The following is an 18349-nucleotide window of genomic DNA, read 5'->3' on the forward strand; positions in this document are numbered from 1 at the left end:
ATGTATAACATCTGCCAAATGGTAGTTAGAAATGGCCATCTTTAGTAGTTTCATATCTTGTCCTATCCTTGGGACTGCGAGCGTTTAAAATAGTTGTCATTTGCTGGTGTACAGCTGTTCCCATGTGGCAGTCTACTCCGTTTATCATTCTCTCAACATACACACACTTATATTTTCTGAACTGTATATTGTGACTTAACATCTTCACATGTCTGTATTTTTTAGCAGAAGGATATTTGCTTTCATAACCAGAGTATAGCTATTTAAGAATTTTAACATTGATACTATATTTTTAGAAATTTACTCTAAAATTCATATTCCCACCTTGTCATTTATCCCACTTTATTCCTTCTAGTATTTTTATCCTCTACTACAGGATCCAATCCAAAATCATATATTACTTTTGGTTAACATGTGTCTCTAATATCCTTAATCTGTAACAGTTCCAAACCTCCTGTCTTTTACGACACTGACATTTTTAAATCATACAGGCTAGTTACCTTATACCACGTTCGTCAATTATCAATTTGGTTTTGTCTGATATTTCTTCATGATTTGATTCATGCTCTCCATTCCTCTCAGGATGTCATATCTGAAGTCACGTGATGCACTGCCACTTGATGACAGTAATTTTGTTCACCTGGTACAGATATGGCCCAGTTTCTCTGATGTACAGCTATCACAGCTACTACATTTCCTCTTACAACTAATAAACAATGTGTGCAGAACTCACTGTGGTTTTAAGCTGTAGTCCCTCAAGTGAGTTTAATCCCCATTACTGTGTGTTTATTTCTAAATATTGTATTTGGGTCAATTACGAATCTGTTACTTTTTCATTCACTCATTCTGTTGTCCCCTGCCAATATTTTGACCTGTTCTTACTCCTTTTATCATAGCTAGCTGCTCTATAATCTGTGTTGATAATTCCAATATTTGGTCTTTGCAAGTCCCTTTTTGCTGCCTGCTATTTTTTCTAGCTTTCTTTCATGGTGCTTTGTTTCATCGTGTGCTTAAATATGTGGCTCCAATGTCTTTATTTGTGCTCCTCTGCAGGAATTTTTTGAGGCCTCAATTAAGGTATGTTCCTCTAGTGAGCATTTACTTGTGCCATGTGCCTGGTCTGCCCGTCTGAGATGACAATGAAACAGATTCACTCTAGTGATGTGTATCTGGACTGCAAATCTGCAAAGGGTTAGTACTTTTGTGGTTACAATTTCTCAGGGATGTGATTCTTCCCTTTCAGTCTTAACACTAAGGCCAAATGTTCATTCAGCTTTCTGGAAGTAATATAGCTTTATTTCTGTTCACCCTCATGTTGGTGATGTAATTCTTAGGGGAGGGAGGGGCTCAGCTTTACAAGAGGGTATCTGCATCACCTTTGAGATGCTACCACTCATGTGGGCTCTAGACCTGCATGTCCAATATAACAGCTACTAGGAACATGTGTCTGTTAAATACTTCACATGTGACCACTGAGACTAAGGAACTGAATTTCTAATTTTATTTAATTTTAATTAATTCAAATTAAAAACTGAAGCAGTGTATAATATTTTTTTCATTAAACACAACCTTCCTGCTTTGGTAGAACCATATTTCACCTTAATAAATGGTTTCACTTAGAGTTGTTCAGTTGGTTAAGTGTCCGACTTCAGCTCAGGTAATGACCTCACAGTTCATGGGTTTGAGCCCCACATCAGGCTCTATGCTGAGAGCTCAGAGCCTGGAGCCTGCTTCAGATTCTGTGTCTCCCTCCCTCTCTGCCCCCCGCCGCCCACTTTCTCTCTCTCTCTCTCTCAAAAATAAACATTAAAGGGGCGCCTGGGTGGCGCAGTCGGTTAAGCGTCCGACTTCAGCCAGGTCACGATCTCGCGGTCCGTGAGTTCGAGCCCCGCGTCGGGCTCTGGGCTGATGGCTCGGAGCCTGGAGCCTGTTTCCGATTCTGTGTCTCCCTCTCTCTCTGTCCCTCCCCCATTCATGCTCTGTCTCTCCCTGTCCCAAAAATAAATAAAAACGTTAATAAAAATTTATAAAAAAAAAAAAAAAAATAAATAAACATTAAAATTTTTTTAAAAAAATAAATGGTTTTATTTAGATGATGAAAACTTAGGGTTTGAATTACGGTGTTATTTACGTGTCAAATATACCCCAGGTTTTGAAGACTTAGTAGGAAAAAGGCTATAAGGTATCTCAGTAAAACATTATGTTAGTTACTACATGTTGAAACATTATTTTGGATATACTGCTTTAAATACAATGCCATTTAGTAAAATTAAAGTCCTCTGTTTCTCTTTTCACGTGACTGCTAAAAATGTTTAAATCACTTATGCGATTCACGTTATATTTTCATTTTACAGTACTGCTCTAGACTTTATTTTCTGTTCCTTTTCCCTCACAAGGCTGTGAAAATTGGAGCTTAAATCACTGAATTTGGTAAGTGACCTCAGAACAAAGCAGCTTAGCACTCTACTTACTTCTTTGTTCTGGGGTTCTTTCCTTCACTCAGACCAATGCAGCACCAGAATCACCTGGAGGGACTATTAAAACAGACTGCTGGGTTCCATCCCTTGAGTTTCTGATTTAGGTGGGGCCTAATAATTTAAATGTATTCTAACAAGTTCTCAAGTTCCCTGATATTGCTGGTCTAATGATGTTGACTGAGAACTGAGATTTTTTGTTTGTTGGTTTTGCTTATTTATTTATTTTTTGAGAGAGAGCAAGCCAGGGAGGCCAGGAAGGGCGGGGGGTGGGGGGGTGTCAGGAGGGGGTGTGGAGGATCCCAAGCAGGTTCCACGCTTTCAGCGCAGAGCCCAATGTGGAGCTCAAACTCACAAGCTATGAAATCATGACCTGAGCTGAAATCAAGAATTGGACTGAGCCATCCAGGTGCCCCTGAGGCTTTTGTCTTAAGATCTTATCAGCACGTTGATACTTCTAAGAAATTCGGTATTTTACTCAGCAGTTGTTGTTTTTCCTTGGTGTTTCTGCCATGACAATCATTTCACACTGTTGGCCACTCAAGTCCCTACTCCCTCTTTAATCTGCTCCAATCAGGTTTCTTCCTGCACCATCTTGCCATAACTGTTCTTGTCGGTCACCCAATTAAATGACCCATGAAAATGACCAAAAGTCATTTTTTAGTCCTTGTTTTACCTGACTTATCCTGACAATGCTGAACTTGACCAGAGCCCTGTCATCTTGGAAACCATGCTGGTTCTTTCTAGCCTTGTTTACTCCTCCCCACCTAGGGAAAAATCCTCTTTTCTGCCTGATCTCTGAAACAATTGCAGCTTCATGGTCAGAAAGTTTTCCTTATTGCAACAGTTCCCCTTTTCCTACTGTTATCATCTGTTCAAATACAGTTTCTCTCTCTTTTTTTTTTTTTTTTTAATTTGGCAAATGCCAGCATCTGAAATGGTTCATCACTCTTCCTTTGGCTACAGGAAACTATATTTGCCTAATTTTCCACCTAACTCACTGGTTGTCCCTTCTTAGTTCTTTGCTGGTTGCTCTTCTTCTTTCTAACCTCTAACCACCAGACAGTCACAGAGCCTCTTGTACGTCCTCTCCACTATACTCAGTGATCTCTTACCCAGTCTTACAGCTTTACTTCCCATTGAACCCTGACTAATCCAGCATAAATTTCTCTACAACTTCAGATCCAACTCTGCCAACTCAAGATCTCCACTTGGATATTTAAGGAACACTCAAACAAAAATGTTCAAAACTGAACTCTATGTTCTTACTCAATGCATGAATTAAGGAAACAGAAATGTGGAATTAAGAATACATTGACTTTGGGGCGCCTGGGTGGCTTGGTCGGTTAAGCGTCCGACTTCGGCTCAGGTCATGATCTCACGGTTTGTGAGTTCAAGCCCCGTGTCGGGCTCTGTGCTGACAGCTCGGAGCCTGGAGCCTGCCTCTGATTCTGTGTCTCCCTCTCTCTCTGCCCCTCCCCCACTTGTGCTCTGTCTCTCTGTGTCTCAGAAATAAACATAAAAAAAATTAAAAAAAAAAAAAGAATACATTGACTTTGTGAAAAGACTTGAGGACTTAGCCACAGAGCAAACTCCTGAATGCATTTTAGTATAATCTCATATTAAAAATTGGATTGAAGGGTGCTTGGGTGGCCCAGTCAGTTAAGCGTCCAACTTCAGCTCAGATTATGATCTCACAGTTTGTGGATTTGAGCCCTCCATCAGGCTCTGTGCTGATGATGGCTCAGAGCCTGGAGCCTGCTTCAGATTCTGTCTTCCTCTCTCTCTATCTGCCCCTCCCCTGCTCATGTTCTGTCTCTCAAAAATAAATAAAACGTTAAAAAAATTTTTTTTAAATTAGACTGATATACAACTTTAGTAATAACTCCATGATTTTAGTTCATATGCCATGTAATATATGGGGTTTTTTAAGGCTATGTAAAAAGCATGACAAAATCCCAAACCAAAACCACATCAAGGTAAGGAATTTTCTTCATTGTTAAATCTTTTCACTTAATTCTCTACTACTTTAGCCCCAAACTACCCTACTAAAACTGCATTGTCAAAGGTTTAAGATTTGCTTGCTAAATCTCTCTCTGAAGCATCAACACTATTGACCTCTGGACACAACACTCTCTTGGTTACTATAATGCTATAGCAGTCTGGTTTTCATCTCTCGTTTTCCAGACTCTTACTTTCCTTCTCCAGTAGCCTCGGTTTAACTCTTGAACCTCTGGTTTTCCTTTCTATTGTCTGTGACTTTCATTCCCTCAAGTCTTCAAATAACTATCTCCCTTAGAATTTTACTTTTTAAATTTAAAGGACAGATGATGCAAACAAAACACAAGACACAACAATGTTAAAAGATACTAGGAATCCAGACACTTGCATTGAAGTCCAAAGTCTCATACTATATGTATAACTTTTTTTTTTTTAATTTTTTTTTTCAACGTTTATTTATTTTTGGGACAGAGAGAGACAGAGCATGAACAGGGGAGGGGCAGAGAGAGAGGGAGACACAGAAACGGAAGCAGGCTCCAGGCTCTGAGCCGTCAGCCCAGAGCCTGATGTGGGGCTCGAACTCACGGACCGCGAGATTGTGACCCGGCTGAAGTCGGACGCTTAACCGACTGCGCCACCCAGGCGCCCCTATCTGTATAACTTTTTAATTCTCATTTCTTAGGGCCTTAGTTTCTGTATCTGTAATAAAGGGAATTAAATAGTTAGATGTCCTCTCTAAAGTAACTTTTGTTTTTTGTTTGTTTTTCACTTTAACATTCTAATTTATATCTTAAAACTGTTTACAACTTACATGTCTCTTTGTGGCCTTTTTTCATTTCTAGAATTCTCACAAAGAAAATGCAAAGAAAAAAAAAGATTCTCTATGCCTAACTAACACAGTATCTTAGATAAATGTTTTTAGAAGGATAGCTACTTGAGGTTCTGAGAAAACAGGTCAACTTGTTTATTTGCTGGCATAACAGCCAGGTAAACAAGTTTCATTTACAGAGAATGTATTTTGAGTCATTTCTTGATGATGGGCTTGTTTACTCCAGAATTTAGTGTTTAACTACTTTCTAAAGCAAGCTATCAATACACAGTTTACTTTATTAACATTATTAAATTTTTCTTTAGTTATTCAAAATAATTCCCACTTTTCCCTTTGTATTTAGGCTCTATAATTATAATCCTACTTTAGCTTTTTAAGTCTTCTCAGTTTTTTTAATGTTTATTTTTATTTAAATATTTATTTTTTATGTTTATTTTAAATTGAGAGACACAGGGAAAGCGAGCATGAATGGGGGAGGAGCAGAGAGAGAGAGAGGGAGAGAGAGAACTCCAAGCAGGTGCTGCAGTGGAAGCACACAGCCATACCCAAGGGGGCTCTGTCTCAGGAACCATGAGATCATGACCAGAGCTGATATCAAGAGTCTGAAGCTTAACTGACTGAGCCACCTAGGCGTCCCTCTGCTCAGTTTTCTGTAATTCATGTAGTTTAGTTTAACACATCAAATTCTATTTTAGCATCATCATTTAACTTGAGTCATCTTAACCATTTGTCCTGGTAAAATTATAGCCTAACATGAAAATCTAATGCTATATAGATCATCTGATTATTTTTTTAAGATTGGCTATATATATTAACAAATACACTTAACTAGAATAACACACAAAAATCAAGTTTGACTTATATGATCATTTCCAGTTCCAAGACAACAAACACAAGTTAACTTCAAGAAAAGATAAAAGAATTAAATAGGACAGCATAAATAAGACTTGGGGGTTCATGGGTTTTTAAAAATAGTCATTTGGAAACATATTATCTTGCTTCATCCCTCACTGAATTCCCCAAATATTCAATGTTCCTGCCACAATTTATGGTTACTATAACATGCCAAATATATTTATGTCTTTATGCCTTATTAATGCAGGTGCCTTCTCTGCTTGGAATATCCTTTAGTATTTTTTTGTTGCTGTTGTTCATTTAGATTTATTTATCTTATGCTTTTGGGCCCAGCTGAAATGTTATACTGCCTCTTGGGTAGAATAAATCATTATCACCTTTTGCCTTCCCATAGCATTTTGCCTATAATTTCTTTATAGTTTGCCACTTACTTTTCCTTCTATTACAATTATTTATTTTCATATCTAACTGCACTAGTCTGTGTGCTACTCGATGGCAGAGATACATATACTAGGTAGGTGTTTCCTCTGACACTTTCCCAAAATCTACCCCAGTATTCACAATATCTACTGTGTTTGTTTATTAAGAGACAATGATCTTTTATCTTCCTATTTTGACTCAAATATTTATATATGTTTATGTTACTTTTAATAATTCTGTGCTTTTCTTAAATATTTTATTCATATAAACACCCAAATTGTATATTAATGCTTATTAGATTAAGTAGCAATTAAAGAATATATAAAACTAGGAATGTAAAGATCCTTTTGCCATAATGGCATATAAAAGTTAAAGCTTGATTTCTAATGTGCTGAGTTGACTCACTTTAAACATATAAACTATGCACTACCTGTCAAGATAAATCACATAATATTGTCATTTTAGGAAAACTTTATAAACATAGTATGATAGGTATTATTCATAAATCTGCTAAATCATTCCCTTAAGAGATTATTTTAAACACAAAAAACCTAAACTATTTTTAGATCAATGACTCTTTTGAATCTTAGACACTATAACCACTTAAAAGTAGGGTGTCAGTATGTTTCTTATATGTTTAATAAATGCAAGACTACCCCATATATGAACACAATATTACTTAAGAAAAAAGTCTCTAAAATGTACTGATTGATAAAAGATCCATATATGTATTCTTAGAAATTGATGCTTTAATATCTTTCCAAGGAGATTATTTTTCTCAGAAACAATTTTAAGTATAACATTATAAATTATAATTTTTGCTTTTAAATCTAACACTCTCCAAAATTCTGTTACTTGCAAAAGACACATAACAAAGGTGCCATCAAGTGCCTTATGGCATATTTATATTGTAGCATCATCTACGCTAGCCAAATGTGCCCACCAAAATGTCACAAGTATTAGTGCTGATTTTTTTCTCTGCATGCTGAGATTTCCGAATTCATGTTTGAATGGATACAGCCATACTAGCCTGTCACCATACATTCCACACCATTCCTATCCCTATGTGTCAAATCTCATGTTCTAATCTGTTCTTCATCTCTCTCCATCATTATTTGTATTTAAAAAATCTACCCTGCTACCCTAAAACTATGGCCATATTTCTACCATCCTCTTCTAAGTATGCACAGGCAAACTGAACATTTAAAGATGAACTAGAAAACAAAGAAAAAAGGTGGAGAAAAATTAATCATATCCATAAATCTAAAGGTGTGCTTTTGTACTGCAAAGTAACATTTCAAAGGCTAAGTCAACTGAAAAGTTTAAGAAAAATCTTCAACAGTTCAAATGGAGTCATTTTAACTAAATTAGATGAAAAAGAAAAATACTAAATGTGATTCATAAAAGGTTATGGTCAAGTTGTACCATCTGACTAAAGCTTGTTGATCTATAATACACAAATTCACTCAGTTCAGCAATACAGGGGCATTTTAAATTCCCTTTACCAGTGCAACATAATTTGAAATCCTAATTTTTTTTAATTTATTTTTCTGCTAGATTTCAATACTGCCATAAGATTTTTAAAAGCAGAACCTATTTTAGATCTTCAGGGTCAATGCCCTCTTAGTTCAAAAAAAAAGAAATTACAAGTCAACTCAGCAGTAATTTTTCATTCTATTTTCACTTAGCTAAAAATGACAACCCAAAGCGTTTCAACTATCAAACCTATTTGTGATGTGATGTATGTGTACATTTCAAAGTAAAAAATCTGGGACTAAAGTCATTACATAAGTATAATTGGAAAGTCAAGTCATATTTTTTATACTAGAAACGTTTTACTATTTTTCTTCAGGCAACAAAAGGTATCCCACTGGATTTGTTTTCCCATCTCCTCTCTAGTTTGTTCTTTTCTCCCAGTTTTAGAGTCTTCCCTATCTCGTACGCATCCCAGACTCTGTGGTTGGTCACTTAATTCTCTCACTCTCAGCCTGTCCTTTGCCTTGCATCCTACTTCAACTCTTCAACCTACATTCCCCAGACAACCTAAGCACTGATGGATAATAATCATATCAGTTGTAAAGATCTATTCAACAAAAACACAAATTGACAATTTCATCTTTGTCCTTTGACGTATTTATCTATCACCAACTTATTTTCAGTCATATCCCTATTTATTCACCTTCATGGCCTATCAGAAACGTTTGCCACTTTTGTCAATTTCATGCCCCCATGGCCTACTCAATTCTCAGCAGATGACCAGAACTTACACTTCAGAGCAAACTGAGACAGTCATATACAAATGACAACTTCCTGCCCATACTCATCACTAAGAAATTACTATCTGAGTCCATATCCTTGCTTCTTCCCTCACAGTCGTTCTACCTAAAGCATCCTGTCTTGGATGTTCATAATACCATCTCCTCTGGAGCTGGACATTGTCTCCTCATTCATCCTTTCTGATATTTTTCAACTTCTCCTCCTCTATTCCATCCCATCATCCCTGAAGTCTCTCTTAATCTATTAAAACAAACAAACAAACAAACAAACAGCAAAACAAAAATCTTTGTTTCTTTGACCCTGCATGTCTTTAGTTTCTGCCTAGTCTCTCTCAGTCCCTAATACAAATTTCCATGGAGACTAATAAGTCACTAGATATATATTCCTTTTTACCCATGCGATTAGATTTCTCTTCATCAACATTTTTTTTTCAGTCCTCTTCTCTGTACTTTCTTTACCTTCTTTCAGATAACTTTCCTGAGATCCAGTCTCTGTGCTCCTCTCACTCTCTATCGTCTCGCTTCCTTACATATATATTCATCTGTCTTGGAAACCTCCACCTGAATTTCCCAGAGATATCTCAGGTCAACTCATCATTTCTTACAATTCTCTCTAATTTTCATATGTATTTTTATCTCAGTTTGGTGATACCAAAATTCACCAAATGACTCAGTAACTAGAGGGCCATTCTAGAATCTTCTGTCTTCTTCAAAAACACTTTAGATCCAATCAGAAATCTCATTTCATCCGAATTTCTTTCTTTATTTCATACACTCATGACCACTGTTTAGTTCAGGCTTTTACCATCACTCCTGGATTACTATAATAGCTCCTTCTGGATACCCCCTCATCTGATTTCTATGCCCTGGTTTCAAATCCAGGCTCTATATAAGACACAACTGTTACAATTTAAGTTACAGACAGTAAATCAGATCATAACTTCTACTTCCTCATTCAAAAATTTTCATTGGTGCTCTTACTTTCCAGAACATTTTGTGATCTGACTCCTAACTCTACAATCTCGTTTCCTCCATCTCTCCAACCTCTTACCCCTATAATTTAAAATACAAAACAATAACAATATTTTAAATTCTTTTAAACACATACCCATATAGTTTAAGATAATCTACTTTGTGCATTTTGTTCCTCTGCCTAGAACAACTTCCTTGATGCACACACACCAGATAAATTCTTCTTTAACTTTGAAATGCAGCTCTGATATTGCTTTTCCAAAGCCCATCTTTTGACTACCACTGCACATTGATCTCCTCCAGGTAGAGGTAATTACTTCTTCCTCTGGGCTATTCCAGTATTCTATGCCTATTCTTCCTATTACTCCATCATATTCTTTAGTTGACCCTGCTAAACTCAGAAAAATTTATCTTTTTATTATGGTACCCATGGGTGATTTATGAAGAGATATACTATATTGGACATATTATTTTACCATGACATAAAAGCATTTTGAAGACAGGAGTAAAAAAAAAAACCTGCAAATTCTGACAGAATGTATCTGGAATCCTTAGTAAGGACAGAATACTGTAATATTCAAAAGAAAAAAAATCACCTAATGCACAGGAAGAAGAAAAAAGTAATTTTCTAAAATTATACAGAGGAAAAGCATAAGATCACAGTTTTTCTTAGAATACACATAAAATACTTAGCATAGTGCCTGGAATGCAATTATATGTTCTTAAAAGTGAACTGCTATTGTCATTAACATTACTATACTATTATTAAATAACTAGACACGTATGAATTAAAAGTTCTAAGTCATAGGTACTTACGGTCTTGGTCCTAAGAATTACACATTCTACCAAAACTATCTTGAGTTTTATAAGGAAAAAAAAAAGGTATTTAAGAGTGATTTATTATATTAGTAAATGTAATAAATAATAACTACCTTTTGCTATTTCATAAGTAACTAATTTATAATGGTCCTTTCCCTAATGGAAATCAATATATCACCAAGAAATTCTATTGAAAAGACTTAACGATTTCTTCTTGCTAAAAGTTCCTTTGTCGCCACATATTAAAACAGATGTATCAAATGATTAACAGAGCAAAATGCAAGCCAACTCTTTTCTCATAGAGTTATGAACTTTAAGATAGTTGATAAGCGCTGCCTCACTTACCTTCAGGGGCATCTGCATCACATCTCTTTGGCACAGGGAGGGCTGAGTTGTTTTTATGGTCATCATAAGTTATATTGCTCTGAAAGATGAAAATACAATTAAAATATAAATATTACATTAATACATATATTTGGACTAAAAAGTAATCACATTATGATTTTTAACTCTGTTTTCTATTAAACTACATTTGGCTAATATTCTAAAAGGTAATTTTTATACAAAATTACAATTAGAAGAAAAAGATTTATGGTAAATGTAACAGTAGGGCTTTTTTTTTTAATTAATTTTTTTATTTTGAGACAGAAGGGCAGAGAGAGAAGGAGAGAGAGAAAACCACGGAGTCTGACATGGGGCTCAGTCCCACGACCTGTGAGATCATGACCTAGGCCCAAATCATGAGTCAGACACTTAACTGAGTGAGCCACCCAGGTGCCTCTAACATTTGGACCTTTTTGCAACAATCTTTAGGTCTTGGTTGAACAACAGAGCGTTTCCCAGAGAAACAGCCTACTTATTGTTCCACTGTAAAACAAGAATTATCTTTTGTCCATGCAAATGCATAACCTCACTTCATTTATTCATACAAGAAACTTTAACAGGCATGACCTAGTGAACTAGGTGGAGGGGATAAGGCAAGAAGAGAATAAAAAGATACAAGAAGTAGAAAATATGATTCAAGTGATCTTCCAGTACTATGTTTCCCAAACTCAGGTTATTCATGTACCTCTATTACAGTTTGTGCTTATATTTGTTCCACCTACATTATTACTTACTATTTGTCAGTGAACTAATTTTTCAACCATCAGTAATATTATGTATGGTACTGATGGAAGGCTGGATGTACTTGTTAAATTTTTGTTCCTAATTACATGTTAAATAAAGTAAAGAAAGAAGGAACTACATGATAAAAAAAAGGAGTGATCTGGGTAGATTAGTAACCAAAGACTCCATTAAGAGCAAGGCTTGAAATAGAACCTGAAACACAGATTTGATTTGCATTATTAAGTAGAGCAAAGTATTTTAGGAAAAAGAAACAAACCACACAAAGGTTAAATTAGATATGGTCAAAATATTTTAATACGTCAAAAAATCCAAACTAGCTGTCCAGTTATAACTAGGAACTACAGCTGGCTTTTTGAAAGATCAATATCAAGAAAGAGTGTAACAGGTAAGAGGATACCCATTATGTTAAAAGGAAGCTCAGACACCCACAAATAAAATATTTTTAAAGACTCTTCTGTGGGATTCACAGGACTGATGACAAACTTTGCTCATCAAAATTTTGGAGGAAGTCATATTAATAAAATTACTTGAAATATTTATTTTAGAGAAAATATTATGAGTTTCAATAGAGTGCTGAGATAAAGCTCAGCACCTTGGTACCAGGGGATCCATTAAGGAACTATTATAATAGAATTCAGAGTGTTACTAAAAAACTTGTAATAAACAAATATAAATAAGTTCAAAAATAGAATGAAAATCCTATTTTAGCAATATTAAACTTAATCTGATGAGCTATTACCTTACTGGAGTCTTCACAAATTAAAAACTGTTTTTAAATATCACTATCTTTAAAATGTCACAATAATGGGGACACCTGGCTGGCTCAGTCCGTTAAGTGTCTGGCTTCTGCTCAGGTCATGATCTTGTGGTTCATGGGTTTGAGCCCCATGCCAGGCTTTGTGCTGACAGCTCACAGCCTAAAGCCTGGAGTCTGCTTTGGATTCTGTGTCTCCCTCTCTCTCTGCCCCTCCCCAGCTCACTCTCTCTCTCCCTCTCAAAAATAAATACTAAAAAAAAATTTTAAATAAAAAAAAAAATGTCAAGATAATGAAGTTTAAAATTTTACACTTACCTCTATTAAGTAATTTTGGCTTCCATACATAACATATTGGGGAGCAAGACTATAAATCATGTAACTAGTGTGAAGGACAATAAGCAGAAGTATCATGCAGAGAAATAAGAGTGCCTGGGGCCTCGTTCTACCTCTTCTAATTTTATATAGCTGCAAAGAAAAAAGACAGTAACAATATTTCAGCAATATGTTTTATTTGTATGGCACTAAGTCCTGCTCATATGTTAAAGGTAATGACACAGTTCAGTCAACCATTTCTTTCTTCCAAAATAAATATTAAGAATTCTTAATCATTTTGGGGCACCTGGGTGGTTCAGTTGGTTGGGCATCCGACTTTGGCTCAGGTCATGATCTATCTCACAGTTTATGGGTTCGAGCCCCATGTTGGGCTCTGTGCTGACAGCTTGGAGCCTGGAGCCTGCTTTGGATTCTGTCTCCCTCTCTCTCTGCCCCTCCCCAACTTGCGCACGTGCGTGTGTGCTCTCTCTCAAAACTAAATAAATGTTAAAAAAAATTTTTTTTAAAGAATTCTTAATCATTTCAAAGGATTATGAGAATGACAAAGACAATTCTTTCCCTGCAAATCTTTTAGGTGTAGATTTGTTTCCTTTAGTCATAGCAAACCATCTATATTCAAAGGATCCTATAAATGATCCATGAAAAACTCAAGACCTAGAGAATATATTAGTATTCAGCTGGTTTGTTTCCAGACAAATCTTCTAAACTTATTATGTAATAGCATCTGCTAGAAGCTTATAGAGCTAAGAAGAATTATGAACTATCACTAATTCTATCCAAAGATTAAAGGAATGAGTTTAAACTGTAGGTATTAGTAATATATTTGTGGTTTTATATTTTACTGTACAAGAACAGACATGTCACATGTTTATAAATACTCATTTCTATGAAATACTCATGACATCCTCCTACCATACTGTTATAAATTCTAGTTTAAAATAATTTATAATAATCTGATTGTAAATATTTTCATATATACCTATAATAGAGAGAAACTAAAACATGTGGTATCAAATACAATGAGCCACAGGACTTTCTTCATTTCAGTGTCAGAGAACATTTTTATTTTAGCAACTAAGATATCACTTCCCTGTTTTATTAATAGATTTTAGGACAACATAGAGTAAATTAACTCCAATTCTGGATGAGATGAAAACATGAACACCTAAAAATTGACATTTCCCAGTTTCCCTTACATCTCATCATAGCTAGCAGTGATAAAATATTAAACATCAAAAGGAAAGAAGTGTGCTGGGGATTTGTGGGAGTGCTGCTTTATTGATAGAAATGTTTTTCTAATGGAACTTGAACAGGATAAACGGAGCTGCAGCAGCCATATTATGATCATACGGGAGAAGCCAAGAGAATTACAGAGATGTCGGACTTGACACTTTTGAGCTACAAAGCAATGCTAGATTTTTGAAATTTTCCAGAGCAAGAAATCTTTTATTAGTTCAAACCACTATTTAACTGGGTTTTCTTTTACTCACAGCAGGAAGTAGTTTCTATCTGAATCACCTTCATCTTAAAATTCTTAATTTACCTCAAAATGAGTGTAAGAAGAAAATAACTTTTTTCCAATCATATAGTAATCTTTAACTTCTAGTAGGAAGAGCTGTCTTTTGAGCTATAGTGTATCCGTCTGTACTTCAATACTTCCATGCAGCCAAACGCTATGGAAACAATACAAGGATCTCTGTGCTTTGGCATTGTTGACATTTTGGGCTGGATAAGTCTTTGTTGTGTGAGGCTACCCCGTGCAACACAGAGTGTTTAGCAGACTCCCCAAGCCTCTACCCACACTACACATCAGTAGCACCCACTAGTTTTACCAACTGAAAATATCTCCAGACAGCCAAATGTACCCAGGGGACAAACCTGCCCATTTACAAACCACTGCTCTAGACAAAAAGCATTTTTATGTTACCATGAAGTGAGAAAGCAAATATTTCCATCACTTTTAATATCAAAATATTTACTTTTATATTATAAATCTAGGTTAATTTGTAGTAATGGAAATTACATACAAAATGAAAAAAATCAAAATAATATTGTTATACTTACTCTAACCCAAAAGAACCATATGCCAATGTTTCGAATTCCTGCCATTGAAGTAAAAATAAAGTACATAATAATAATTGTTATAAGAATATAATCAAGAGGAAACACCTGAAAAAAAGATAAAATTAAATTTAATACACAAACAATAGGAGTTCTGGAAGTCATATAAAGTTAACTGAAACTTCATTCATATTCGACAAATGTTTAAAATATCAACTCTGATTTAGATCAGGCTACTATGATAATACAAAAAAAATAATAATAATCCTCCAAAAAAGAATTACTAGATTGTTACTAAATTGTTTAGTGCCACTATCCTAAGAAAAATCCTGTAAAAAATTAAACAAAAATTACATTTATGTATGGAGTAAAAGACTTCATTAGTTCAAAAATAGGAATTCATTGGAAAAGTTCATCTTAGGTATTATAATGTATCCCAAATCAAATTACGTATAAGAGTTCAGTAATATGTCACTATAATTATCTTGAAAGTACTATTATTGATGTAGAAGTCATATGTAAATGAGCCAAATCAGCAGAAGCCCAAGCATATATTGCCAAGTATCGATAGTCTGTTAACATACTAGTTTGACAGAGTGTGAGAATGTTTGCTAGAGAAGAAAATGACTGATTTTTTTTCCCTTTTACTCACTGTTTGTAGAACAGGCAAAAGCATATTCAGTGGATTACTCAGGTTTGCTCCAAAAATTATAAAACCAGAATCTATTCCAGCTGAATGAAGAGCTTTATCCAAACTAAAACAACAAAAAATTATAAAGAGTGAATTTATACATTATACTAGCACATTTTTAATTAACTTCACAGGATGTGTGCTGTACAGAATATGTGTACTATACTCACTTTGATAGGAAGAGAGAAATTACAAACAGCAATGCAACTAAGATGAAAAATATTCCCCAAATGATCTAAAAGCACAAAAAAATATCATTAAAATATGATTTTAAAAGGTGATATTAAAAGCACAAAACCGTTATGCTCAATATGAGTTGCAAGCATACGACAATGATCCAAATAAAATGATCCAAGATATATTTTAATTCAGTATATAATCCGAGGCATTCATCATCTAAATTTTCATTATGAGGCTATTTGACTCAAAACACATAGACAAAAGAGACAAAGTATTTAAAAGTCTTTATTAGTAAGTAAACAAAGGAGACTCTGCTAATCACATAAAAGGTTTATATTCAGTTAGACTGAAATATAAACTTCAAAGATAAATGAAAAATACATTAAGACTTACTACATACACAGACAAACCAAAACCATGAAACTCATCAGGTTATATAAACCTTTTGTCAAAAAGGGAACTTGGAACATTTTCCCCACAGATTTTTTATTCAGACATACACACACACACACGCACACACACACACACACACACACACACACACACACACACACACAAATTCACAGTTTTTGCTTACATGTTGTGTGGTAACTAACTAACTATGGCCCAGAACAGCACTGAAGACATTGTCATGTTAATATTTCTGGTGAAGAAATGTATTAAGCATTGTAATTAGTAGAATACGTTTCCTTGCTGTATGAACCTTAAATTAGAGATGGTAGAAAACAAGCAAAAAATTTTTGGAACTGGGTCTCTTAAGAATAAAAACGCCTGAGGGGCGCCTGGGTGGCTCGGGCGGTTAAGCGTCTGACTTTGGCTCAGGTCATGATGTCACGGTCTGTGAGTTCGAGCCCCGCGTCAGGCTCTGTGCTGACAGCTCAGAGCCTGGAGCCTGCTTCAGATTCTGTGTCTCCCTCTCTCTCTGCCCCTCCCCTGTTCACGCTCTGTCTCTCTCTGTCTCAAAAATAAATAAACGTTAAAAAAAATTTTTTTATTAAAACAAAAAAAGAATAAAAACGCCTGAAATCTATGTCAGTAATAATGTAGGTTCTTTTTTTCCCTGACATCTTCCCTAAGTTCCAGCAACAAGTAGGCTGAAGAGTCCACAAAGTCAGAACAAAAAAAGATTCCAATTAAGCAGAGTTCGGTGTTTTTACCTTCTCTTTTGACTGGAATTGATAGGAATAGATGGATAATATAATGAATGTGATGGTGTTTTCCACCTTACTTCACATGACTGAAGTACATTTTAGAATTCTGACAGGAGAAATGAAGTAAAACAGCATCCTACCCCACATATAAAGATGAGTTTTGGAATAAATTTTAAGCTGTGTTCCTGGGAATTCTTCAGTTCTGAGAGAGTGCCTTTGGAATTCATTGGGAAAGAAAGTTGGCAAGAGAAGACCAAAAAGGCTATAGTCATTACTTGAAATAGAAAATAATGCATGTACCTGGAATTTCACATAAGAATTCATTTATTTAAAAAAGGTCTCACTGCTAAAGAGGTTCGAAGTGACTTCTTTATAGTAACAAAAGTTCATTAGTAGAAGCTATAAAGGAGCTTACAGTCTTTTTCTACTAGATTTGAACACCTTTATTTGATACCTAGGTGAGGACAATGTGATTACACTGAGGATCAAAAAGTGAAATCTATTACTTCCTAATAGACTGTTAATAAGAAATAGCTTGTAGAATGAGGGAGTATAACTACCAGATACCAAGTAGTAGTAAAAGAACATGACACAGAAATAGCAAAAGTTAAAAATTCCCTTTCCTTGATGTCGATTTTGGGGAAGAAAAAAAAAAGGAAAAAAATCCTTGACTATTTTCCCACTCTGTTAGGATATATGACCCAGAGTTCAACTGTTTAATCATAGCTGCTTAATAGAATAAATTATAAATGTAAAAAGATAAATTTTATAAAAACCTAGAAAACAACATACATTTAAATGAGAACTTAAGGGGCGCCTGGGTGGCGCAGTCGGTTAAGTGTCCGACTTCAGCCAGGTCACGATCTCGTGGTCCGTGAGTTCGAGCCCCGCGTCAGGCTCTGGGCTGATGGCTCAGAGCCTGGAGCCTGTTTCCGATTCTGTGTCTCCCTCTCTCTCTGCCCCTCCCCCATTCATGCTCTGTCTCTCTCTGTCCCAAAAATAAATAAACGTTAAAAAAAAAAAAAATTTTAAATGAGAACTTAAATTAGTACTTGAACTAAGTGGAAACCATGACTTAAGAACTAAAACTAATAATGAAAACAATGTCTCACTAAAGACTATCAAGGAAGAGAAATTATAAAAAAGAAGTGAATTGAAATTCTGGAGTTGACACTGATAAGAAAATTTCATTACAAGGGTTAAACAGCAGATTTGGGCAGGAAAGAAGAAAATATCATCAAATTAAAAGCAACTGAGATGACCAAGTCTGAGGAACAGAATGAAAAAATAATGAAATAAAGTGAACAGAGACTCAGACACATGTGACACCTTGAAACATAGCAATATAAGCTTAATAGGATTCCCACAAAAAGAGGAGGGAAAGGGGCAGAAAGAAAACTTC

The 18349-nt window shown here is 35.2% G+C and overlaps 1 protein-coding gene across 2 annotated transcripts in view; it reads right to left on the bottom strand.

Moving 5' to 3' along the window:
* Positions 1-18349, bottom strand: part of LMBRD1 (LMBR1 domain containing 1) — a 113928-nt gene that overhangs the window by 17572 nt on the left and 78007 nt on the right. For both annotated transcript variants that reach the window (XM_023254088.2, XM_045057716.1), the window contains exons 10-14: positions 15787-15851; positions 15578-15680; positions 14929-15033; positions 12847-12996; positions 10992-11070 (exon numbers count right to left, since the gene is read on the bottom strand). In XM_023254088.2, coding sequence (XP_023109856.1) covers positions 10992-11070; positions 12847-12996; positions 14929-15033; positions 15578-15680; positions 15787-15851 — 502 coding nt within the window. The remainder of the gene's footprint in view (positions 1-10991; positions 11071-12846; positions 12997-14928; positions 15034-15577; positions 15681-15786; positions 15852-18349) is intronic.

The sequence above is a fragment of the Felis catus genome, chromosome B2 (assembly GCF_018350175.1).
Source record: "Felis catus isolate Fca126 chromosome B2, F.catus_Fca126_mat1.0, whole genome shotgun sequence".
NCBI lineage: Eukaryota > Metazoa > Chordata > Mammalia > Carnivora > Felidae > Felis > Felis catus.